This window comes from Microcaecilia unicolor, chromosome 13 (assembly GCF_901765095.1).
Source record: "Microcaecilia unicolor chromosome 13, aMicUni1.1, whole genome shotgun sequence".
NCBI classification, from domain to species: Eukaryota; Metazoa; Chordata; class Amphibia; order Gymnophiona; family Siphonopidae; genus Microcaecilia; species Microcaecilia unicolor.
Genome location: NC_044043.1, coordinates 96,059,326 through 96,086,703, shown reverse-complemented (window position 1 = coordinate 96,086,703; position 27,378 = coordinate 96,059,326). Strand labels below are relative to the sequence as shown.

At 47.1% G+C, this 27,378-nt stretch overlaps 1 protein-coding gene across 1 annotated transcript in view; it reads left to right on the top strand.

Annotated features, from left to right (window-relative positions):
• The window catches only part of LOC115482471 (ephrin type-A receptor 8-like), a 194,631-nt gene that overhangs the window by 140,359 nt on the left and 26,894 nt on the right, over positions 1–27,378 (top strand). Inside the window, exons 4-8 of the mRNA XM_030222244.1 lie at positions 17,634–17,789; positions 19,003–19,338; positions 19,856–19,980; positions 21,130–21,292; positions 25,342–25,438. Coding sequence (XP_030078104.1) covers positions 17,634–17,789; positions 19,003–19,338; positions 19,856–19,980; positions 21,130–21,292; positions 25,342–25,438 — 877 coding nt within the window. The remainder of the gene's footprint in view (positions 1–17,633; positions 17,790–19,002; positions 19,339–19,855; positions 19,981–21,129; positions 21,293–25,341; positions 25,439–27,378) is intronic.

The following is a 27,378-nucleotide window of genomic DNA, read 5'->3' as shown; positions in this document are numbered from 1 at the left end:
GGCTGCGTCACCCATATTTTATGATTTGGCACAACGTATTGGTGAAAAGGAAGTTTAAGATGACGTGGTGTCATTGAGAGCCAAAAGCTTCTATACGGCAGAGGAGAGCAGAATTAGCTCCCATTCCGTTCTTCTGTACAAATACCTACCGAAAAGACTAATTCCCAGGATGAATAGTGCTACTGTGAATCTTGTTAATCTGTCTGTGAAAAGTAGGAAGGGAAAGGAATCATTTTCGTGACACCGTAAGCAGATGTGTGCTCGGTGGTATTTATAACTGATCGGTCTCTCTGAAATCTTGTATACTTCAACTTGCCCAAGGTTGTATGTGTGAGACTGAGACAATATTGGAAACTTAGGCCGCATTCAGTAACTGGCACTGAAAAATTGGCACTCAGCGCTATTCTTTAAAGGGCACTCTGGAATGAGCATCCTTTATAGAATAGCACCTAGCGGGGCATTCCCACACCCCACTTTGGATCAAGGACTTATGCCAGCTGGTACCTGGTGTAAATCCTGACGCGCAAGTTGAGCACAGATCCCCGGAATTCTATAACACCGCATCCTTTGAGAACGCCCTCCAACCTGCCCATGCCCTCCTATGACTATGCCCCCTTATGAGCTGTGTGCTATAGAATTTGGGCACTCAGGCGTACAGAATAGTATGCAGCCAGATGCACGCACAACACCTAATTGCTGCCAATTAACAGCAATAATTGTTGTCCATTGTCTACAAGATAATGAGTGGAATGGAGCGGATAGATGTGAAGCGTTTGTTTACATTTTCTAACAATAATAGAACCAGGGGACACAAGATGAAGCTAGAATATGGTAGATTTAAAACAAATAGGAGAAAGGTTTTCTTTACTCAGCGTGTAGTTGGACTCTGGAACTCGTTGCCGGAGAACGTGGTGACAGCAGCTGGCCTTATGGAGTTTAAGGGGGGGTTTGGAGAGATTCCTGAAGGAAAAGTCCATTGAACATTATTAATTTACATTTTTGTTTTGTTTTTGGGTTTTTGCCGGGTTCTTGAGGCCTGGATCAGCCACTGTCGGAGACAGGATGCTGGGCTTGATGGACCCTTGGTCTTTTCCCAGTATGGTGGTTCTTATGTTCTTATTGTTGGCTCGTTAATCAGTTAGGTTGTGTGCACATCTCTGGATCACACTCAAATCTGAGTGTGGATATTTGGGCACCATTTATAGAATCCAGGGCTAAATGTCTTCTAAAAATTTCGCAAAATGTTACTGGTATCAGTATAGTTTTATTTTTTGGGAACTGTCCAGACTATGGTGCTGAACAGCAATGAAATATCTCTCTATATAAAAAGCAACACCAACGTTCTATGAAGCCTCCAGCCGGAAGTGTGAAGGGGGCGAGATATCCGGTTTCCCTATGAGTGTCTGCCCCGCCCTCTCTGTAACACAGTCAGTGAAGGAAAACAGCAAAGCACGAAATCAAATCCCTGGCTCTGTAACAGTGAGGGGAGAGAGGGCAGGGACACACACACTCCCACCACATGCACACAGAAGAAAACATTGCTAGCCCCCGTTTCATTTGCATCAGAAACGGGGCTTTTTTACTAGTACTTGAATAAACCTCAAATGTTCTTGCTCATTTTTGTAATGTTTGTGTATGTTGTTACTTTTAAATTTGTCTCCCTCCTTTGCATGGACTAGAAATAATAAATTTCAATTTCAAATGAGGGATCAATTCTGTGGGTCGATCAGGGTAGGGTTGGGAACCATGGATTTATTATATTTTGGTCTTTTGAGCCACAAGTAAATCCATACCATCAGATCAAAGCCAGGACTGAATTAGCTTTTCTTCAATAAAACGTGGTAGCCTTCCCAGGCCCATCTGGTTTGTAGGCACTTGGAAGCAGTGGGTGTTCAAATTCCTGAGGCCAGCTTCTCATTCCGAGCAAACAAGGAAGTCAGCCTAGCTGATTATGCGGAGTGTTGGTAATCAGAAGGGTGAACTCCAAGTACATCAGCATTTCCTTCAGCCCAACCAAGAATGGAACTATGTAATAAAAGTATTTAAGGGGCCCTTTTACTAAGCCTCGTTCGTGTGTCAATTTTGAATTACCGCCTGGCTACCGCGTGGCCCGAGTGGTAATTTCATGTTATGTTCACCGGAAAATATTTTTTAAATTATCTGGCACACATTGCTAACCGGTCAGTAATCGACATTGTATGCTCGCCGACGATTACCACCCAGTTAACGCGTGAGACCTTACCGCTAGGTCAGTGGGTGACAGTAAGGTCTCAGGCCCAAAATGGACGCACGCCAATTTTCATTTTGCCGCACATCTGTTTTCGCTCCCTCCCCCCCCCCCCCCCCAGAAAAAGAGGCCTTTTTTGCAGGCGCGCTGAAAAATGGACCTGCGAGTGCCCAATACATGCGTCGACACCAGCGCAGGCCATTTTTCGGCGCACCTTAGTAAAAGGACCCCTAAATGTACTAGGGCTTTTCTCTGTAGGGTCTCGCGTACAGAGCTGCCAAATCACCCAGTTTCTGGAGGGAGACTTTAGACCAACCCTGGTTTCTTCACAGTTCGCACCCTTCTCCTAGTGCTTTTTTTTTTTTGTGCTGATGCCAGAAGATGCAGGACTACACCTCCCACAAAACATTGGGATGCCAGCTCACAAACCAGGATGGGTCAAATATCTCCCGCTAAGAGATGGCAGCTCTGCAGTTACAGCTGCAGTAAACAAGGCAGAATCTCATAGCAAAGGAAACCAGTGCAGCTGGAGAAAAGCGTCTTCTATACAAGCAAAACCGATCAAACAGTTAAAATCCTGGCAGCCGATACACAAAATCTCTATGTTTTGCAGCTGCTGTTGGTAACTAATAGCTGGGCAAACCCTTTGGATTTCAGTTCTGATCTCCAGATCCTGCATTTCACAGAACTTCTGGTGCTTTTTTTATACTGGTGCTTAAGGAAAGCAGATCACAAGAATATTGACAAATAGCAGGAACATGGCACAGGGGAATGGTCTGAAAGCATGGAAAGGGGTAATGGGCAAACTGAGTGGTGGGGTGGTATAGGTGGGTGTGGCTAACTACTAATGGATGGGGAGGAGAATGAGGGATATGGAAGGATAATTAATCACAGTCCTCCCTCCCCCCCCCAAAAAAAATAAAAACCAATTGTATGAAAAACGAGTCACCAAAATCTCTTCCAGAATATTTGGGGAGCCCTTTTCCTAATGCTTTGACCTGCTGCAAACCTCTGAATGTGCCCTGGATGTCTTACCACCTTAAGAGATTTCCTCATAGGAAGCCTAGCAAAAAAGGATGATGTTACGACTCTGCAGATACCTTGTCATTAGACCGAGGGTGTCCAGAAGATACAGGCTCACCAGAGTGATGGTCACGAGGAAGGCCATGAACATTCCTGGGGTAAACAAATTAGAGAACAAGATGAGAAACAGGTTCTGGCAGTCAGAGATCAAGTTATCTTTACTGTCTTTTGATACAATAATGCTCTGAGAATACCCCCTTGTTGGGTGGTACATCGATACATCTTAGGAGGTGCATCTACAGCTGTCTGGGATATGATGTCAGATGGTGCACTGATAATTCTCGGGCAATATGATTTACGGTGGGATATCGACAGCATTCTGAGAACAAAATCACAGGAGGGTGTATAAGTGACTTTATCTTTTTTGGATTCTGAACCCACGTCACTTGTCTGCTGTTTCTTTGTGGTTAACATGTTGCCTCTCCAGTTTTCCATTACAGTCCTGGAAGGCACGTGAGTAACTCTGTAGAGGTGTAGTCTTTGTATATTGCAGGGCTGTGGAGTCAGTACACCAAACCTTTGATTCTGATTCTGACTCTATTTTTCTACTGTCCCACTCAGACTCCTACTGATATTAGGATTTAAATTTTGTGTTCTGGATCTAAAGTACTGGTAAATATAACTTTAGATCCAGGACAAAGCATATAAGTATGAAATAATAAACGTACCATATATTATAATTTTTTAAATTATTTTTAAGCAGGAGGTCACGTGATGCTGTGAGCAGCGGTGGACGTACACTAAACTGGCTGCTCAGGGACCCTCTTCCTTCGACTCCTTTTACAAAACGCGTGGCGTTTTAAAAAATATATCCATTATACTTATTAATCTGGGAGCCTGTGGACAAATTTATAAATAGAACAACGCTCTCTACGTCATTGAAATCATCACGGAGAGGCCAGGCCAGGATCGGACCCACCCAATAGAGGACAAGATGGCGTCGTCTCCCCCATCGACGTCTCACGCATCAGAATTCATACCAGAACTAACCGAAGCGGTCGTTAAAGCGCCGGATTCTAAGTTCATGCAACTTTCGGAACAAATTGCAAGGATTGGCCAGACTGCCTCGGATCTAACATGACGGACCGGCGAGCTGGAGCGTCGGGTTTCTGAAGTGGAACATACACTTCAGTCTCACAACGCAGATATAGAACGCTTGGAGACTCTAACCCGCGCCCAACAGGCGAAAATTGAGGATTTGGAGAACAGAGCCCGCCATGAAAACCTGAGATTTGTTGGGTTCCCGGAATCACTTCAAGAATCCTCCTCATCTACTGCATTAGAGTCTTGGTTGCTGGAAAAATTCCCGTTGGTGTGGGATAAAGGTGTCATTCATCTGGATCGAGTACATCGCTTGGGGCCTACTCGTATTTCAGACGACAGGCCCAGGGTGGTCATAGCGAAATTTCACTGTTACTCACAAAAAGCTCAAATTTTGCGCCTGTATAAAAAAAAGCCTGAAGATATACAATTTGAAGGACATTCGATTAAGATATTTCAAGATTACTCTGCTGCTCTCACCATGAAACGACGCGCCTTTTCACCAATCTGCTCCCAACAGATAACTGATAGAAGGATTCTTGGGATAAAAATCAACGTCTATATTAGCGGTTTATTATGTCTGTATGGATACTGTTTTTTTTCTGACTGATGCTGTGAAGTCCTTTCCTTTGTATCCTGTTATGCACATCAATAAACAAGATTTATTAAAAAAGAAAAAATATTTTCAGGCTGGTATATTTTTACCGACTCCACAGCCCTGGTCTATTGACCACTGTCCGAAAGTACAGTCCTTGTTAGGCTGTCACTTAATTAGTATATTCAGGGCCTGGAAGCAGCACCGTTTGGGGCAAGGAGAGAAAGCAGTTTATCATCCCAAAATCAAAATTACTACTGCTTAAAATATTTTGTGGTCAGAGATTAGGAAAAGCTGACAAATTGGGCAACACTATAATAATGGGTGATTTCAATTACCGTGAAAGTTGGAATATGTAGAATATAATCCCCACTAAATTCAAAAATTCTACAATTGTTAAAGTGTTCAAAGGTGAATATGGAGTCTCAAACGTGAAAAATCGTGGAGAAAGAAAGACCTCAGTATAACCGGCAACACCTCTTTTTAAAAGACACACTTTTTAGTTAGAGAGGGCACCTCATTAATCATAAGTCTTAAAAAAAACTCCACATAAATAACTTTCACGCGATGTATGCCATAGCACCTTATCAAACACTCATGGATAAAGACACAAATGCTGAATGGAGGAGTGGCCTAGTGGTTAGGGTGGTGGACTTTGGTCCTGAGGAACTGAGTTCAATTCCCACTTCAGGCACAGGCAGCTCTTTGTGAATCTGGGCAAGTCACTTAACCCTCCATTGCCCCATGTAAGCTGCATTGAGCCTGCCATGAGTGGGAAAGCGCAGGGTACAAATATAACAAAAATAAAATAGATACTATTGGAGATTCTACATGGAATGTTGCTATTCCACTACCAACATTCCATGTAGAAGGCTGCGCAGGCTTCTGTTTCTGTGAGTCTGACGTCCTGCATGTACGTGCAGGACGTCAGACTCACAGAAGCAGAAGCCTGCGTGGCTACATTGGTGATCTGCAAGGGCCGACTTCTACATGGAATGTTGCTAGTGGAATAGCAACATTCCATGTAGAATCTCCAATAGTATCTATTTTATTTTTGTTACATTTGTACCCCGTGCTTTCCCACTCATGGCAGGCTGAATGCAGCTTACATGGGGCAATGGAGGGTTAAGTGACTTGCCCAGATTCACAAGGAGCTGCCTGTGCCTGAAGTGGGAATCAAACTCAGTTCCTCAGGACCAAAGTCCACCACCCTAACCACTAGGCCACTCCTCCACTGAGCCCTTCGGTAAGCTCTGTTTGGACTTTGGAGATCGTGACAGAGGTATAGGCTGCGATGGAAGTTGCCTTGGATGCGAAATTGCAGCAGCTACATGATGTTTCCTTGATCCATTGTATCCACTGGGGGTCCAGTCCATATCACTTCAAGACTTGAAATGTATATGGCCAAGAGACCCGGTCGAAAGCTTTCTCTGTATCTATGAAGAGTAAGACCGTCAGCAGTTTAGAATGATGAATGAAATTTAAGACTTGTATGATGGTCAAATACATATTTTTTCTTTTTTTTAACATCTGTGGAGGCAGCAAAAACTTTTATTCAAATTCTCCTAGCCAGTGTGGGTACTTAGCTACTTCTTTGAGGAGTTGTTGGTTTTTTTTTGGGGGGGGGGGCACTTACAAGTAATATTAGTTGGTCTGGATCTCTTAATCTGCGATTTAGCATTTTTTAAAAAAAATATTTGTGTACACGGGATGGTGGCCTATTAATTTCACCCAATTTCTGGTATAATTATGTCTCATTATAGTGGGGATATGTGTCTCTCTGTGCATTGTTTTTGAGGGATACATTGGGCTTGGTAGTGGTACAGTGGGGTTAGGTGGGTGGAGTTCACGTGTTAGTTGCCATCGCGTATGGGACGTTAGATTAAGGTTTGGGGTTGGATGCGGGAGTAGGGGAGAAATTGTGGAAATCTAGGATACCTATGTTATTGGTTGGTACCATGTGTGTATGTTTTCTGATGCTACTAGCCGTTGAGCGCGTGAAAACGGGCTACTTTTGGAATGGGGGGGGGTTCCGAGCCCCCCCCCCGGAGTCGCTGCCGCCGCCCCTCCACCCGGCCCGAGCAACACTGTGAACTTACATCACCACGCAGCAGCAGGCACATCAGCAAAGCTGCCGTCGGGGCGGGCTTCCTTCTCTGCCTGTGTCCCGCCCTCGTGTGACGTAACATCGGCGAGGGCGGGACAAAGGCAGAGAAGGAAGCCCGACGGCAGCTTTGCTGATGTGCCTGCTGCTGCGTGCTGATGTAAGTTCACAGTGCTCGGGCCAGATGGAGGGGCGGCTCCGGGGGAGGGGGAGCGGTTGCGACGTCTGCAGCATGCCAGTAGAGACTTCCCTCTCTGTCCCACCCCCATCATCACGTATTGAAGCGGGGGCGGGGCAGAGAGGGAAGTCTCTACTGCGCATTTGCGAGTGAGTACGGTCACTCGCCGTTTATATGTTTGATTTGATTCATATTTGTTGTTATTTGAGCTCTTGCTTGTATTGTTAGTGTCCCATCTACTATGTTACTCTGTGTTTTTACCTTCAATAAAGTGATGTGGTAGCTGTGTTCGTCCACTTTTCAAGGTAATCAATAGAAATAAAATAAATCAGAGAAAAAAAATAAGATGATGATATACCTTTTTTATTGGACTAACGTAATACAGTTTTTGGTTAGTTTTCAAAAGTAACCCTTCTTCAGCTCAGAAATAAGCAAATGATGGCAAAAATAACATAGTAACATAGTAGATGACGGCAGAAAAAGACCTGCATGGTCCATCCAGTCTGCCCAACAAGATAAACTCATATGTGCTACTTTTTGTGTATACCTGACCTTGATTTGTATCTGCCATTTTCAGGACACAGACCGTGTAAGTCTGCCCAGCACTAGCCCCGCCTCCTGCCACCGGCTCTGCCACCCAATCTCGGCTAAGCTCCTTAGGATCTATTCCTTCTGAACAGGATTCCTTTATGCTTATCCTACGCATGTTTGAATTCCGTTACCATTTTCATCTCCACCACCTCCCGCAGGAGGGCATTCCAAGCATCCACTACTCTCTCTGTGAAAAAATACTTCCTGACATTTTTCTTGAGTCTGCCCCCCTTCAATCTCATTTCATGTCCTCTCGTTCTACCTCCTTCGCATCTCCGGAAAAGGTTCGTTTGTGGATTAATACTTTTCAAATATTTGAACGTCTGTATCATATCACCCCTGTTTCTCCTTTCCTCCAGAGTATACATGTTCAGGTCATCAAGTCTCTCCTCATACGTCTTGTAACGCAAATCCCTTACCATTCTCGTAGCTTTTAAGATAAGTACTTATCTTGTATAATAAAACTCACCCTCAACGTTCTGAAGACACTGACATCACTTCCGTCACTTCCTTCAGGGTTCGAAGGGTTCGTGGTGGTGAAGCCACCGAAATCGCCAAGTCGCCGGGCCCCGCCCTCGCGTCAAACGTGATGACGTCGAGGGCGGAGCAGTGGCGTCACACACCGAGGGCGGAGCGATGGCGTCAGAACGACGAAGGGGTCGGTAGGTAGATAGGGAGGGAGGGAGAAGGGGGAGTGTTGGGGAGGAAAACCTTGCTAGTGCCCTTTTCATTTGCTCCAGAAACAGGCCTCTTTTACTAGTATATATATATAGAGAGAGAGAGAGAGAGAGAGACTGACTGGTGTTTGCCAACATTTGCTTATTTCTGATCTGAAAAAGAAGAGTTACCTTTTTTTTTTTTTTTGTTACATTTGTACCCTGTGCTTTCCCACTCATGGCAGGCTCAATGCAGCTTACATGGGGCAATGGAGGGTTAAGTGACTTGCCCAGAGTCACAAAGAGCTGCCTGTGCCTGAAGTGGGAATCGAACTCAGTTCCTCAGGACCAAAGTCCACCACCCTAACCACTAGGCCACTCCTCCACTGTTGCTACTATTTGAGATTCTACATGGAATGTTGCTATTCCACTAGCAACATTCCATGTAGAAGTCAGCCCTTGCAGATCACCAATGTGGCTGCGCAGGCTTCTGCTTCTGTGAGTCTGACGTCCTACACATACGTGCAGGACGTCAGACTCACAGAAACAGAAGCCTGCGTAGCCTTCGACATGGAATGTTGTTAGTGGAATAGCAACATTCCGTGTAGAATCTCCAACAGTAGCAACATTCCATGTAGAAGTCGGCCCTTGCAGATCACCAATGTAGCCGCGCAGGCTTCTGCTTCTGTGAGTCTGACGCAGACTCACAGAAACAGAAGCCTGCGCAGCCTTCTACATGGAATGTTGCTAGTGGAATAGCAACATTCCATGTAGAATCTCCAATAGTATCTATTTTATTTTTGTTACATTTGTACCCTGCGCTTTCCCACTCATGGCAGGCTCAATGCGGCTTACATGGGGCAATGGAGGGTTAAGTGACTTGCCCAGAGTCACAAGGAGCTGCCTGTGCCTGAAGTGGGAATCAAACTCAGTTCCTCAGGACCAAAGTCCACCACCCTAACCACTAGGCCACTCCTCTGCCCTTCAAAAGCTAATCCAGTTAGTCCAATTAAAATAAAAAGGTATCTTATTTTCTTTTCTATATTTTGTTTTATTTCTGTCAATAAAAAAAGAATTTAAATATAAAATTTTACCACGGTTCGACTGCTTTTGCTGTTCGGAGTCCATAGCATTGTCTTTCGTTCTGAAGCTTCTGATTCCTGAAGTTCTGGAAAATAACAGAGGCGATTTGTAATGTAAGTCCATGTGATGAACAGACAATTGCGTATTCAGAGACGTACAAAGAAGGGCAGAGCTGGTAGACAAGCCTCAAAGGTGCTGAAAGTCTGTCCAAACTGGAGTTATTTAGAAAAAGAAAACAGTTGAGGTGAGGTTGTAAAAGGATTGGCAGGCGGTCAGCCCAAGCAGGTTTGATGACAGGAGACAGCATGATGTCACAAGGCTGAAGCCGGTCTCCACCCAACCATATTTTAATTCTAACCACTAGACCTCTACTCAGGAAATCTAGACTGCCCCAACTTGACATTTCGTTCTTTAGATTGTAAGCTCCTTTGAGCAGGGACCGTCCTTCTTTGTTAACTTGTACAGCGCTGCGTAACCCTAGTAGCGCTCTAGAAATGTTTAGTAGTAGTAATTCTCCCCAGTGCAGCTGCCGTTATCTTGGTACACCCAAAACAATGAAATTGGTAGGATGAAAAACTCCACCTACTGGCTTCAGCCCACATATTGGGCCAGATAGGCTCATGCCATCTCCTGTCATTAAACGTCCTAGACTCAGACTTGTTTTGCTCAATGCTAGCCTGGGTGTTACAGCAGTGGGCTGAGAGCTAGGAAAATCAGGATATCTAATGCCACTACCATTCCCATAAAAAAGCGAGGAAACCTAAGAATAAATACCAGAGAAGCATTTCCCCCTCCTCCTCCCCCCTCCTCTCCTCCTCCTCTCCCCCCTTCTCCTCCTCCTCTCCCCTTTCTCCTCCTCCTCTCCCCCCTTCTCCTCCTCCCCCTCCTTCCCCACTCCCCCGCTCTCCTCCTCCGCAGCATCCCGCCAGTGGGGGACAGGAAGCTGTAACAGAGGGAAAGCTTCCAGACCGCCGAAGGCAGTGTGTTTAGTGCATCTGGCCCTGAGTCACTGACGGCGCGGTGGGCCGGATACATTGAAGGACAGCGGAGTGCGGACAGCAGTACAGGGCAGGGAGTGGGATGGTGCAGGGAGCGGGAGGGACAGGCACTTTATGCCCATGCGCCACTGCCTCAGTTATTGGGGGTGCTTGAGCACCCACAGCACCCACGGAGTCGGCGTCTATGACACCTAGTGGCTGTTTATAGAGCTCTCTGCTGTTAAAAGTGAGAGGAGCTGAGATTTCAAACTCCCATACCTGCCTAAAGATGGTACAGAGAGCGAGATGATACTCGTTACCTCCCTCTCTCTCTGTCGAAGACGCAAGAGCCTTTGGCTTCTTCTCAGCATTTCCTCCACTGGCTTTGAACAGATGGGTTAAAAAGTGGAAATGGTCTCACTTGGCCCTACTCTCAGTGGCCCCACTGACATGACCTGTCTTATTCTAGCTTGTAATAACCTCACCTGTGTGACATCATGGTGAAAAGTAAAGCCAGGCTCTTAAGCAAGTGACCTGGCCAGCCCTGAGCTGCAGGATGGCAGGAGCTGGCGAGGATCTTAGTGACATCACAATGGGCCTCCGACATGAGCTGCTGTAGGTTCCCTAGGAATCTCCTGAGAGCCATAAATCAGGGTTACAGACAGGCATTAGGTCAGCTGGACAGGGCGAGGCTGTTTCTGTTTTCCTAGAAGAACTGGAGTCATAAATCTGTAGATGCAATGGAGTGAAAACAGGCCTGGTACGGCCTGTCCGCTTGATTTATTTATTAGGATTTATTTAACGCCTTTTTGAAAGAATTCACTCAAGGCAAGAAGAAACAGGAAGAATAGATCAAACTGAGCAACAGGCAATTACAGCAGTAAAAATATTCAAGTAACAATACAAAGTTTGGCATAGCATGGTACTTACAATGATATAACATAGTAAATGACGGCAGATAAAGACCTGTACGGTCCATCCAGTCTGCCCAACAAGATAAACTCATTTTACGTGGTATGTGATACTTTATACATGAGTTTGATTTGTCCTTGCCTTTTTCAGGACACAGACCGTAGAAGTCTACCCAGCACCAGTTTTGCTTGATACAGAGCGACAATTACTATGGGCACAAGGAGAGTAGTTTTATCTAGTGTGTAAAGGAAAGTAGGAACAACCACTCACACCAGCCATGGAGCTGGTATAAGCGTTTGCCCCAAAGTTGCTATATAAGATGCCATGTTATGCACTGCTTTTATTCCTCAAATACCACGGATGGTTCATTGCGAATCAGAATTACAAGAACCAATGTAGGTCCTAATACAAATCAACTAACTTAACAATCATCTGAGATGAATTCCATAAGTAAAAATGTCTTAAGAGCTTCCCTAAAAACATACCATGTGCACATAATTACATGATGTGATACCCGCAAGCGAGCCTTCTCCGGAGTAGCCCCCATACTCTGGAATGCACTGCCTGAAAGGTTTCGCTTAACACAACACTATTTTTATTTTAGGAAGCAGATGAAACTCGACTCTTTAACCAGGCCTTTAATAGAAGAAAGAACTAAATTGTTAGTCTCATTCACACACACACACACACACACACACACACACACACACACACACACACACAAGGAGCAACACTACTACTACTTATCATTTCTAAAGCGCTACTAGACGTACGCAGCAACACAGTGCTGTACACTTGAACATGAAGAGACAGTCCCTGCTCGACAGAGCTTACAATCTAATTAGGACAGACAAACAGGACAAACAAGAGATAAGGGAATATTAAAGTGAGGATGATAAAATAAGGGTTCTGAACAAGTGAATAAGGATTAGGAGTTAAAAGCAGCATCAAAAATGTGGGCTTTTAGCTTAGATTTGAAGATGGCCAGAGATGGAGCTTGACGTAGTGGCTCAGGAAGTCTATTCCAGGCATATGGTGCAGCAAGATAAAAGGAACGGAGTCTGGAGTTAGCAGTGGAGGAGAAGGTTGCAGATAAGAGAGATTTACCCAGTGAACAGAGTTCCCGGGGAGGAATGTAGGGAGAGATGAGAGTGGAGAGGTACTGAGGAGCTGCAGAGTGAATTTTTATTTATTTATTTATTGCATTTGTATCCCACATTTTCCCATCTCTTTGCAGGCTCAATGTGGCTTACAATTATCATGAGTAGTGGAGGTATACAAGAAATAGCTTTTAGTAATTACAGAAGGCTCTTGGTAACATGATAATGAAAAAGCATTATATTAGAATAACAAGCAAATAACCGATAATTCTGGATCTATATAGAGGATTCACAATTGTTGGTCTGTGCGTTATGCCTTATTGAAGGATTCCCATTTGTTGGTCTGTGCGTTATGCCTTATTGAAGGATTCCCATTTGTTGGTCTGTGCGGTATACCTTATTGAAGAGATGGGTCTTCAGTAGTTTGCGGATGTTGGTTAGTTCATAGATTGTTCTTAGGTTGCGCGGTAATGTGTTCCAGAATTGTGTACTCAAGTAGAAAAAGGTTGATGCGTGCGTTAGTTTGTATTTTATACCTTTGCAGTTGGGAAAATGAAGATCAAGGAATGTGCGGGATGATTTTTTAGCATTCCTGGGTGGTAAGTCCATCAGGTCTGACATGTATGCTGGAGCGTCTCCGTGAATGATTTTGTGAACTAGGGTGCATATTTTGAACATGATACGTTCTTTTAGAGGGAGCCAATGTAGCTTTTCTCATAGGGGTTTAGCACTTTCATATTTTGATTTGCCGAATATGAGTCTGGCTGCCGTGTTCTGGGCTGTCTGAAGTTTCTTGACAATTTGTTCTTTGCAGCCAGCATAGATTGCGTTGCAGTAGTCTAAGTGACTGAGTACCATTGATTGTACCAAATTACGGAAGACATTTCTAGGGAAGAACGGTCTTACTCTTTTTAATTTCCACATTGAGTGGAACATCTTCTTGGTTGTATTTTTCGCGTGGCTCTCAAGTGTCAGGTGCTAATCAATGGTGACTCCAAGAATTTTTAGGGTGTCTGAAATTGGGAGACTCAATGTTGGTGTGTTAATGGTGGTGAATTTGTTTGTGTTGTGTTGAGAGGCAAGTATTAGGCATGGATTTTTTCTGCATTGAGTTTCAACTGAAATGCATCCGCCCATGAATGCATGATATGTAGACTTCGGTTGATGTCATTGGAGATTTCCTTTAAATCTTGTTTAAATGGGATGTAGATCGTTACATCATCTGTGTATATGTATGGGTTGAGGTTTTGGTTTGATAGTAGTTTGGCCAAGAGTATCATCATTAAGTTGAATAAGGTTGGTGAGAGGGGGGATCCCTGTGGAACTCCGCATTCAGGTGTCCATGTGGCTGATGTAGTCGAATGCACTTATAAGTCAATAAGAGGAGTTTGAACTGTATGCAGATAGGGAGCCAGTGAAGTGAGTTGAGGAGAGGGCTAATATGAGCATAACGACACTGGCAGAATATAAGTTGTGCGGCAGAATTTTGAACAGACTGAAGAGGAGAGAGATGGCTAAGTGGGAGACCTCTGAGAAGCAAGTTGCAATAGTCTAAGCGAGAGGTGATAAGAGCGTGGATGAGGGTTCTAGTAGTGTGCTCAGAAAGGAAAGGGTGAATTTTGCTGATATTATAGAGAAAGAAACGACAGGTTTTAGCAGTCTGTTGAATATGTGCAGAGAAGGAGAGGGAGGAGTCGAAGATGACCCCAAGGTACGAGCTGATGAGACAGGGAGGATGAGAGTGTTATCCACAGAAATAGAGAAGAGGAAGAGGAGAGGTTGGTTTAGAGGGAAAGATAAGAAGCTCAATCTTGGTCATGTTTAGTTTTAGATGGTGGTAAGACATCCAGGCAGCAATGTCAGACAGGCAGGCTGATACTTTGGCCTGGACTCCTGCTGTAATTTCTGGTGTGGAGAGATAGAACTGGGAGTCATCAGCGTAAAGACGATACTGAAAACCATGGGATGAGATCAGAGTACCAAGGGAAGAAGTATAGATGGAGAAAAGAAGAGGTCCCAGGACAGATCCCTGAGGTACACCAACACGGGCTACACGTACTGCAGCAGGACATGTTTATCCACTCCTACCCTAGCTGAGATAATATTTAACCATCTCTCTGACCTCATGTGCGCCTTTCTTTAAATTAGTCCCCTTATTTTCTAACTCCTCTTACTCTCTTACCTATCTATATGTTCCATCTTTGCTTTACCCTTCCCTATTGATGAAAATGTTCTACTACGTATTGTGTTGACATTGTAAGTAGTATACTATACCTCAAAAATGTCTCTAATAAATAAGTTACTGACTCAGGGTTTCAAACATATAATAAATTTAAATAAAGGAAACCTCTGGAGTCCAGGGTGCCTACAGACAGAGCTGTAGCGAAGGGAGCTGACACCCGGGGAGGGCCGATCCGCCCCGACTGCAAGTTGCTGGGCTGTGTCGGTTCCGCACTGGTTCACTGCTCTCTCTGTCCCGGAACAGGAAGTAACCTGTTCCGGGACAGAGAGGCCAGTGCACCAGCACGGAGCCGACACCCCCCAGCGGCGTGCACCCGGGGCGGACCGCCCCCCCTTCCTACGCCACTGCCTACAGAGATGGTCTTCCCTTTAACAGACTCACATCATTGGGTTTCAATTTAACCTCTGAAAACAACTGCAGTGTAAAACAACTAATGGAGAAAAAACCACTGTAGCCAAAAAAACAGAGGAAGATTTTTAACTCAATAGTGAAGTCCTAAGTCAATAACAAATCTCTTAAAATAGATCACTGGAACGCTCGGATAGCAATTGAAAAACATGTGCACAGCAGAAAAATATATATAAATATGTATTGTTTATACAATATATGTTGTATATATAATATATATTATTTGTTAGAGCATTTTTGCTTTTTTTTATTTTTGAGTTATGTATTATATTATCCCATACTTTGTATTGGAATATTTTTACTGCTTTAATTGCCTCCTGCTCATGTTTGATCTGTTCTTACTGTACACCGCCTTGAGTGAATTCCTTCAAAAAGGCGGTAAATAAATCCTAATAAATAAATAAATAATTGGGCAAGGTCCGAAGTTGTAATGGCAATGTATTCCATATAGAAGCAACTTGATAATGGAGAGAGGAATTAGATATACTATGTTTAATAGCACGTCTAACAGAAAGAAAAGCTAATGACATTAGGTTCCTACTTCTAACTCCAGTTTTCATATGTAACAGCGTAATCCAATCAGAGATAATAGCCTACAAATTTAAGCACACTCCTCCCACACTTGCTTGACAAACAAAGGGGCTGGAAGTCTGTGGGACCCCAAGACAGTGGCGTACCAAGGTGGGGGCGGTCCGCACCGGGTGCACGCCGCTGGGGGGGTGCCGCACACCTGTCGGCTCTTCGTTTTCAGGCTCCCTTTGCCCCGGAACAGGTTACTTCCTGTTCCGGGGCAGAGGGAGCATGAAAACGAAGAGCCGGCAGGCGCGCGGCACCCCCCCCCCCCCAGCGGCGTGCACCCGTGGGGGGGGTTCTTTCACCGGGAGATCGGGGGGTTCTTTTGCTGGGGGGGGGGGGGGCATCGCGCTGTTCCAGGGGGCGGAGCACATTGCGATCCGCCCCAGGTGTCAGCCCCCCTAGGAATGCCACTGCCCCAAGACCCCCCTGCAATGCAAAATGCTGGTGGCCTAGTGCCTCCCCACACCCCAACCCCAAGCCAGCAATACAGGAGCAGTCCCCCAACCCCCCCAGTCCTTATATGGTGGTGAAGCCCCACCCAGCACATCCCACGATGCACTGGATAGGCTGAGTGCCACCATTTTCAAGGCGGCGCTGGAAGAGGAGGGAGTATAGTACTCCCTCCACCACTCAAGTACAGGAGGGGCAGGGAATGGAGCCGCTAGACCACCAGGTTGAGGGGCTTGTGTTTGCAGCCCACTGGGTCACCAGAGCTTTTTTTATTGGGGTGGGAGTGGGGTTAGGGGGTCTGGAGATCCACTGGATCTCCAGCCCCCTGTGAACTTGTGTCAGGGGGGTCGGGGGGAACTGGAGGTCCTCCAGCCCCTATGTTGCTGGCTTGGGGTTGGGGGATCAGGGTTCCTTTAGGGGGGGCTCCTGCGTGGAGGGATTTCCTCCCCAATGTTCTGAAAACCCTAACGCCAGCTCCGAGCTGGCGTAGGGTTTGCCGCGCTGCCAGTTGATCATTGGGGAGGAAAAGTAAAATAACCTGATTAGCATGCATTTGTATGGCTGCTTGTGGTCAGAGCCCATGAGTGCGTTGTTTCACATTCTCGGGGGCTCTGATTATGGGACGGAAGCAAACGCAGGCACTAGTGTGGCGCAAATAATCCTCTAGCCCCCGAGTTTGCTTCTGATCGTCGGCCCATAAATTTCCTAGGTAAATAAATGACTGCTTCATGGAGCAGCTGGGTTTAGATCTAGTCCTTAGTGGAATGCAGGACTTGGCCAGGGCTGCCAAGAGACTGGGCCGGGCCTGGGCCACCACTGCCCCCCCGAGGTCATTGTCGTCGCCGCCGCCCCCTCCGTCCACCACCGGGCTGGGCCCTCCTGAATTCAAATCATAGCGCCTCACCTCGACCTCGCTCTGTGTGAAAGAAGCGCAGCAGCGGCAGTCCGCAGATCGCCTCCCTCGAGGGCGGGACACAGGGAGGGAAGGCCCGAAGGGAGATGATCTGCAGACTGCCGCTGCTGCGCCTCTTTCACACGGAGCGAGGTTGAGGTGAGATGCTATGATTTGAATTCAGGGGGGCCCGGCCCAGTGGTGGACGGGTGGAGGGGACTGCGGCGCCGGGCCCCCCCTTGGAGGCCCGGGGAATTTTGTTCTCGGCGGCCCTGAACTGGGCAAGGAGGTACTGGTGTTGGCTCTGCTGGACAACAACAATGATAACATGATCACATTTGAATTAATAACTGGAGTAAAGGCACTAAGGAAATCTTCAAAAACTGCAGTGGGAGATGTTTTAAGAAGCCCTGAAGTCCCAGTGGCATTCACTAGATGGGATGACTTTCCTTGATTGCTCACTGTGCCTCACTAAATGTCACTAACGAAAAGTGTTTTGCTTCTCGTATTTCCCGCAGCCTGTAAACTTGGTTTTTACAAGTCTGCTCCTGGCGATCAGCTATGCACACAGTGTCCGTCACATAGTCACTCGGAGGTACGAGCTGCTCAAGTTTGCCATTGTGATGCCAATTACTATCGGGCTGCCCTGGACTCCCCTTCTGCCTCCTGTACTCGTAAGTATTCAACACGACCCAACGAGAGACTAAGCTGCTTCCGTACTGTGAGATACCACTGTACAGCAGCCATGCATTGCCTGGAGTGTCTGAGCATGGGAGTGGTGTGAGGACAGGGCCAGGGTTGGTTGCCACGCTTGCCAACTCCTACGGCCATCACTGCCCTGGTGACAATCCTCCACCGCCCTGGTGACAATCCTCCACCTAAATGTGGATAGGGATGAGATGAATAAATGAAAATACGAGATGGATACTGTTCGGCTTGTCTTCATCATAAGGCTTGGAAGACAGTGGTGCGGGTTAATTGACTGGGAGGGACAGTCTGCTTGGTGGGATGAAGGGGAGATAGCGTGAGGAAGACAAAATGATAAAAGGAAGGGCCTTGAATAAATTTAGCAGAACAGTGTGTAGGAGGAGATGAGATTTGGGGACAGTGTGAAAGAGACATAATCATGTGGAGTATGTTGGGGGCAGATGAGGGTCTGGGGGGACTGCCCCTTGTCCAGGTCTTTTTCCAATGAAGCTACAAAGTAGTAAATTAAAATGAGTTGGCGAAAATATTTCTTTACTCAGCATGTAATTAAACTCTGGAATTCATCGCCAGAGAATGTGGTAAAATCAGTAAGCTTAGCAGGGTTTTAAAAAGGTTTGGCTAGCTTCCTAAAAGAAAAGTCCATAAGCCATTACTAAAATGGACTTGGGGAAACTCCACTGCTTATTTCTGGGATAAGCAGCATAAAATGTATTGATCTTGCCAGAATCAATACGTTTTTTTGGGATCTTGCCAGGTACTTGTGACCTGGATTGGCCACTGTTGGAAACAGGATACTGGGCTTGATGGTCCTTCGGCTTTCCCAGTATGGCAACACTTATGTACTTATGACAGTCCTGGTTCTCTCACTGAACATGATTTTTGTAAAACGTGAGCCTACTGCTCTTCTAATGAGCATATGATGTGAAGAAATGAAGGTGTCAGATGAGTATCTCTTGGGAAACAGTCACAAGGAAAGGAAAGAGTTTCACATATGACAATTCCTAAGAATAAAAGGCTAAGCATAAAGACCCTGTCATTAGGAAAGAGGCCAGGCGTGGTGATGATCTGATGAGAGCCCGCAGAAATGAGATCGCGATACTACTGGTCCATTTTTACAGTGTATTGTGTGATTGGCTGGGGTCTTCACTGCCTCTCTTTACATCTCTCTTCTGTTACAAGGTCCCCCATCGGCTCCGGTCAGCCTGGTCTCCAGCGTGAATGGCACTTCAGTGGCGATAGAGTGGTCTTCTCCCCTGGACAAGGGTGAGCGTAGTGATACCTTGTACGACGTGATCTGCAGGCGTTGTGCGTGGGATCTGGGGCAGTGCGAGGCCTGTGGCGCCGGGGTCCGCTTCGTCCCACAGCAGATGGGCCTCTGGCAGTCCTCCGTCACTGTGACGAATCTTCTGGCTCACATGAACTACACCTTCTGGATCGAGGCCGTCAACGGTGTGTCAGACCTCAGCCTGGAGCCACGCAGATCTGCCACCGTGAACATTACCACGAACCAGGCAGGTAGGCTCCAAATATTTACAGCCCCCTCTAATGAAGTTAACTGCAGTACACCCCACTATTGTATAAAAGCCTCTGTGTTCACTAACCGGTTAATCCAGTCTTGGCTGTGCTCCGTTGCATGCATGGGGGAAAAGGGAAGGGTGAGGTTCGATATACCACCTTTCTGCGGTTGACATATTATATACGGGTATCTATTTTGCACCTAATGCAGTGGGGGGAGGGGGGGGGAGGGGGTTCAGTGACTTGCCCACAGTCACAGGGAGCTGCAGTGGGAATTGAACCCTGTTCCCCTGGTTCTCATGTCATTGCACTAATCATTAGGCTACTCCTCCACAAATGGACATAGTTTAACATTTTAGGGTGGAGGGAATGGAACCAGGAAATCAGAGCAACAAATCCCTGCATTTAGTGGGGTGAAACCAAGACTGAATCAACCCTGTGACGTCAGTCTGGAGCTAGATGGTAAACACCTTCCACGATACAAGTTGCTAAAATTCATTTCTTATTCTTTCTGCAGCTCCGTCACAGGTGACGCTTATTCGTCAGAAGGGCACAGGACAAAACAGTGTGTCACTGCTGTGGCATGAGCCAGACCAGCCCAATGGCATCATCCTGGAGTATGAGGTCAAGTACTTTGAAAAGGTAACAGCTGTTCCTCATTCTGACATGTAAGTGTTAGCTTCGATCTCTAGGTGGCAGCGCAGTGCATTCTAGCTTGTTATTGTCTGCACACACTGCTGGATTGGTTTGAGCAGCACATGGACTGTTCACTACATATTAATTGTGAGTAGGGTTACCATACGGCTCCAGAAAAAGGACAGATTGAGCCAGTCTGGATTTTGCTTCCATTGCTTTCAATGGAAGCAAAACCCAGACTGGATCAATGTGGCCTCCTTTTTCTGGAGCCATATGGTAACCCTAATTGTGAGTTTTGCCCCTCTTTTCACAACAGCAGATATGTAGTTTCCTCTCGGGGAAGAGGCCAGCTTAAAGCCCTCAGCCCCCAAGCGGTGCCAATGAAATCGCATGACAGCCTCCTTCTGTATAATGCTTGCACAAGGAACCCGTGACAGTGTTTGTTTAAAAGAGGGTTTGATATGGGAGCATTCATCTGCTCTAGTGATCACTGCACAAGGAAGCGGACTCTTAATCCTCAGAAGCTCATACCTGAACAAATTGCCAGCTTCTTTCTCATTTTTACTACACAGCCCCCTCTATGGGGTGGGAGAACCTGAGTTCAATCTGTTACTGCCAAAGCTTAGGCAGTTCTGTAACACTGATGTGCCAGAGAGAATTCCTGTCTTGAAATGTGAAGTCCGTAACAATATCCACTCTCCGGGCTCGTTTTTTTTTTTTTCCTAGAATAGTAATGTCTGTTACAAGTACATTCCTTTTCTGAAGACAATCTTTAACCAGTGTAAGAGAAAGGAGAGTACTGTTATTTATTTGTTGCATTTGTATCCCACATTTTCCCACCTTTTTGCAGGCTCAATGTGGCTTACATTATGCCGTAATGGCGATCGCCATTTCCGGAATGAGAAATACAAAGTGGTATTGCGTTAAAGTTCATAAATGATAGGGTTAATTATAGAGTAAGTTAGATAATCAGTTCATTTCCGGCGTGAGAAATAAGGTGACAGTGCGTTAACGTTCGTGTTATGTCGTGCTCAGGAATTTCAGGGCTTCCCTATTGTCTGTGCTGTGTTATAATCCCAGGAGATGGGTGTTTTTGCCCCAGTCCTGGTTATTTCTGGGGTCCCCTGCTGACCTTGCTGTGTTGTGTCCCTGCAGGACAAAGAAATGCAGAGTTACTCCACCCTGAAATCCAAGGCCACCAGTGCCACTGTGTCTGGCCTCAAGCCTTCCACCCGCTATCTCTTCCAGGTGCGTGCCCGCACCTCTGCCGGCTGTGGCCGCTTCAGCCAGATCCTGGAGGTGGAAACAGGGACAGTGAGTAAGTGAAGGGCCACAGGAAAACAGTATATGGCGATTGTGGGGAATTGAAGGGCCACAGGAAAACAGTATATGGCGATTGTGGGGAATTGAGGGGCCACAGGAAAGCAGAATGTGGAAATTATGGGGAAGAGGGGCCACGGGAAAGCAGAATGTGAAAATTGCAGGGACGTGAGGTGCTACAGGAAAGCAATATGTGGAAATTGCAGAGAAGTAAAAAGGCCACGGGAAAGCAGTATGTGGAAAATGTGGGGATGTGAGGGGCCACAGGAAAGTAGCATGTGGAAATTTTGAGGAAGTGAGAGGCCACGGGAAAGCAGTATGTGGAAATTGAATAGGCCACGAGAAAGCAGTATGAGGAAAATATGGGAAAGTGAGAGGCCACGAGAAAGCAGTATGTGGAAAATGTGGGGAAGTGAGGGGCCACAGGAAAGCAGCATGTGGAAATTTTGGGGAAGTGAGGGGTCACGGGAAAGCAGTACGTGGAAATTGAAGAGGCCACGAGAAAGCAGTATGAGGAAAATGTGGGACAGTGAGAGGCCATGAGAAAGCAGTATGTGGAAAATGTGGGGAAGTGAGGGGCCACAGGAAAGCAGCATGTGGAAAATGTGGGGAAGTGAGGGGCCACGGGAAAGCAGTATGTGGAAATTGAAGAGGCCACGAGAAAGCAGTATGAGGAAAATGTGGGAAAGTGAGAGGCCACGAGAAAGCAGTATGTGGAAAATGTGGGGAAGTGAGGGGCCACAGGAAAGCAGCATGTGGAAATTTTGGGGAAGTGAGGAGTCACGGGAAAGCAGTACGTGGAAATTGAAGAGGCCACAAGAAAGCAGTATGAGGAAAATGTGGGGAAGTGAGAGACCACGAGAAAGCAGTATGTGGAAAATGTGGGGAAGTGAGGGGCCACGGGAAAGCAGCATGTGGAAAATGTAGGAAAGTGAGAGGCCACGAGAAAGCAGTATGTGGAAAATGTGGGGAAGTGAGGGGCCATGGGAAAGCAGTATGAGGAAAATGTGGGGAAGTGAGAGGCCATGGGAAAGCAGTATGAGGAAAATGTGGGGAAGTGAGAGGCCATGGGAAAGCAGTATGAGGAAAATGTGGGGAAGTGAGAGGCCACGGGAAAGCAGTATGTGGAAAATGTGGGGAAGTGAGGGGCCACGGGAAAGCAGCATGTGGAAAATGTGGGAAAGTGAGAGGCCACGGGAAAGCAGTATGTGGAAAATGTGGGGAAGTGAGGGGCCACAGGAAAGCAGCATGTGGAAATTTTGGGGAAGTGATGGGTCACGGGAAAGCAGTACGTGGAAATTGAAGAGGCCACGAGAAAGCAGTATGAGGAAAATGTGGGAAAGTGAGAGGCCATGAGAAAGCAGTATGTGGAAAATGTGGGGAAGTGAGAGGCCACGAGAAAGCAGTATGTGGAAAATGTGGGGAAGTGAGGAGCCACAGGAAAGCAGCATGTGGAAATTTTGGGAATTCTGTACTAGGATCATGAGAACATAGAAAAATTCCCACCATTCATACAAAGGATAAGGTTGAGGGCTATGGTGATTCAGTGTGGAGCACTAGAAGGTGTCTGTCCCTGAGGATGTGGCCATGACAGCTCCAGTGCTGACAGTGAATTTGCCTGGGACTCTCATGGGAATCGGGAGCCCCCCCCCCCCCCCCCCCCCGAGCTACTCTGCGTAGCAGCATGGTTCAACCTATTCTGCAGAGCTCATTCTGATATCATCCTGATTGGCTAGAGAAGGCTTGAGACACAGGGCAGAGGCTTGGAATGACAGGCTGGAAGAGCTGAGCGCCTATTCTAGATCCAGTGAGCCCCTGCAGATTCCAGATTCTCCAACCTCCTCTGACATCTGACTAGGTGCAGTGCAAATAGATAGTCCAGCTCTTCACTAGTACTTTGGGGATATCTCATTTCTGTGACTGCCATCCTCAGGGAGCTGCTGGGACCGGTATGGCATTGCTAAGGCCTTACTTTCCCATAGCCTCCAATCCTGCCATCTGCAGGGGGTAGTTGTGTAACAGTTACAGAGCTTCACTTCCAGCACAGAACTGGGTAAACTGGAGACCCCAGTATCATTTCCCTCTCCGTTGATCACTGTGTGATACTGAGGGGTTGTCGTTCAGGGGCTGCAAAACACAGCATTTGCTGGAGTTGCAGGCCAAATATCTGGTTAAATCCACCACATTTAGGATAAGCATTTTTGTGTATGGAGTTATCCACACAAAATTGAGCTGGACAGCAGTGGCAGACTGGTGGGGAGATTTAACCCCATGGACTTACGGTAAAAACCTATTTTAATAGTGAAAAGTGTGTGACTATTCCCCCCCCCCCCCCCCCACCTTAGCCTCCCCCCAGTTTATGCTCAGTTCTTAGGCACAAAGACAGTGAACAAATATGAATTATTGTAGAAGGATCTGAATGCCACGTGTCACAGATAATAGGAGGTGAGTGGTTTCATCACAGGGAGCGCAGAGCCAAACACTAGAAGACACTGTGCCTTGTTCTTTGCTGAATGAGGGCCAGTGGGAGACGCCTGGTTTCCTTTGGACAAGTGTGTGACATCACTTCATCAAGAAACATCAACTGCTGTGGTCCAGTCTGTTGGTTTATCAGAGCTTGACCAGACCACTCTCTTGTTTGTCTCATGTGTCACTGTGCACTCCTCCCTGTATTTCTGACACTCGCTTGTGACTGCTCCTTCCTGTCTCAACTGTCACTGTGTATTCCTCTCCTGTCCCTTCTTATGCTCACTGTCTTGTCTCATATTTTACCGTGGACGCCTCCCTGGAATCCTGGCAGTCTCATTTGTGACTGCTTCTGTCTGTGTCATTTGTCACTCTGTGTATTCCTCCCCATGCCCCCCATTTCATTTATCACTGCCTGTGTTTGCTGGGCTTCCGTCTATCTCAAATGTCACTGTGTACTCCTCCCTGACACTCGCTTGTGACTGCTCCTGACACTCTCGCGCATTTCACATGTCACTGCTTGTGCTTACTGGGCTTCCGTCTGTCTCAGACGTCACTGTGTGTACTCTTCCCTGGCAGTCTCTCTTGTGACTGCTCCTGTCACTCTCTCCCATTTCACACGTCACTGCTTGTGCTTACTGGGCTTCCGTCTGTCTCAGACGTCACTGTGTGTACTCTTCCCTGGCAGTCTCTCTTGTGACTGCTCCTGTCACTCTCTCCCATTTCACACGTCACTGCTTGTGCTTACTGGGCTTCTGTCTGTCTCAGACGTCACTGTGTGTACTCTTCCCTGGCAGTCTCTCTTGTGACTGCTCCTGTCACTCTCTCCCATTTCACACGTCACTGCTTGTGCTTACTGGGCTTCCGTCTGTCTCAGACGTCACTGTGTGTACTCTTCCCTGGCAGTCTCTCTTGTGACTGCTCCTGTCACTCTCTCCCATTTTACACGTCACTGCTTATGCTTACTGGGCTTCCGTCTGTCTCAGACATCACTGTGTGTACTCCTCCCTGACAGTCTCACTCGTGACTGCTCCTGTCACTCTCTCCCATTTCACATGTCACTGCTTGTGCTTACTGGGCTTCCGTCTGTCTCAGATGTCACTGTGTGTACTCCTCCCTGACAGTCTCACTCGTGACTGCTCCTGTCACTCTCTCCCATTTCACATGTCACTGCTTGTGCTTACTGGGCTTCCGTCTATCTCAAATGTCACTGTGTACTCCTCCCTGACAGTCTAGCTTGTGACTGCTCCTGTCACTCTCTCCCATTTCACATGTCACTCCTTGTGCTTACCAGGCTTCCGTCTGTCTCAGACATCACTGTGTGTACTCCTCCCTGGCAGTCTCTCTTGTGACTGCATGCTTCTCTCTGTTTCGCATGTCACTGACTGCACATGTCTCATTTAAGTCTCTCTAGTCACCATATGCACTTCCAGGTTTCTTTGTCTGAGCTGTCACTGCCAGTGCTGCTGAGGCTCATCTCTCTTGCCAGTCAAAGCATGCACTGGCTGCGCTCTTCCCCCACTGTGCACTGCAGTCTGATGCAGCCGCTTTCTGCTCTCACTCTGTCTCTCTCTCCGGCAGGGATTCTGCGCTATGACACCATTACCATCGTCTGGATCTGCCTGGCTCTAATCACAGGGCTGGTGATTCTCCTCCTGGCTCTGCTCTGCAGGAAGAGGTGTGTGAAATGCCCTGCAGATACTGGCATGTGGTAGAGCACAGCTGGCAGGACACAGGGCACATCTGTAGTGACTCATGCACAGGATAGAGATATCTGTTACCACACATCTGGCAGGATTGCATAGCTAGGACTAAACATCTGGCTAGGTGATACAGCATGCGGACCTCAGGGTCAGTCCTCTGTGCTGTACCAACTTACCATGCATTGCACATCTGTCCAGACAGTCGGTCTTTCTGTGCATCTGTCCCACAGTCTCATCTGCTGGGAAATGATGACAATCTGTATCTGTTTGTAGCCAGGCAACTGCATACAGTTAAACAGAGCCAGTCTTGGTTTCACTCCATGGCATGCCTGGAGGTGGTGCCCATTCCCCTGATCTTCAGCCCCCTCACCCATTACACTTCCTGCTGCCTGGAATGGTTTGGAAGCTTTGTTGAACCCTGGCTGTAACATGGGGAAAGGGGGAGGGGGTGGATTTGATTTACCGCCTTTCTGTTAAGTGACTTGCTTGGAGTCACTAGCAGCTGGCAGTGGTAGTTGAACCCCCCCCCCCCCCCTTGCAGTCACAGGCTCTTTCTCCTGAAATATCTGCCTCAGGGGTGGAAGGAGAGACCAGGGGGAGACTGCGGCAGGAGAGCGACAAGGCGAGAGGGTGAGAATGGAGAAAGGCTTGTGCAGGGTAACTGGAGACTGTAAGTGGAGGAATGATGGGAAAGGTATTATGGGGGAATTAAGAGGGAGGCGGGGAAACCGTGGGCCCAATTCTCAAAGCAAACTGGGCTTTCGAAGTTGCATTTAGACCAGGGGCGTAGCCAGACCGGCGGGAGGGGGGTCCAGAGCGCGAGGTGAGGGGGCACATTTTAGCCCCCCACCGCCACCACCAACAACAACTTTGACCCCCCCCCCCCCTCCCGCCGCAGCCCTCCGTCGCCGTCACCTACCTTTGCTGGCGGGGGACCCCAACCCCCACCAGCCGAGGTCCTCTTCTTCCTTCGTTTAGTTTCTGAGTCTGATGTCCTGCACGTAGGGGATTGGGTGCCCCGCCAGCTAAGGTAGGCGATGGCGGGTTGGCGGCGGGAGGGGGGGTCGAGAGGGTCGTCGGCAGGGAGGTCCAGGGCCAAACCTACGGGGACCCAGGCCCCCGTGGCCCCACGTAGCTATGCCCCTGATTTAGACTGGTTTTAGCCAGTCTGATGCACAGAAGCAGTGACCAGAGGTCTTACGCTGATGAGCTCATTTTGTATTAAATGAGCTCATTAGCAATTCCGTGCAATGCTCAGAACAACAGCACAGGGAAACTCCACACATAGACAACCTTTTGTAAAATTTCTCTCCACATTATACGGCTCCATAATTTGCTTTAAAAAGCTCAATAAAAATGACATAAATCATTTAAGGACAGACAACAATAAGAATAAAGCTACTTACAATGTGACAACAGGCAGGAACCACCACAGAGTTTGCCTCCAGCATGTTTCAGAAGTAATGATTGACTTGCTGATGGTCACACGGAGACATGGTGGCAGCAGTGGGATATGGGACTGCGTGTGCAGATTTAACAGCTCTAAGTGACATGGTGGGTTTAGAAGCAGGATTGGAGGCCAGAGCTATGCGGTGAGGACTGGTCTCCACTGCCAGTCCTTTTATAGGGTAATTTGTAGGCTGTCTGTAATGGAACATAGCTTTGTGTCAAAGCAACAGGGCATGTGTGTATTTTGCTGTGAAACCTGTCTTGAGGACACAGCACCTGCCTTTCCTGTAGGTAGAATTTTGCTAGGTAGTGCACATGAAGATGTAAGAGTGCAGTCAAAACTTGTATTTTTCCTCTTTGAATCTAAATACCTTCCCAGCAACACCTCCTCTCAGTGTGGCTATGGAACAACCTAAAGAATATAGGAACACTGACAGGCAGATGATCAAAAGCCCCGTGCCGTTCC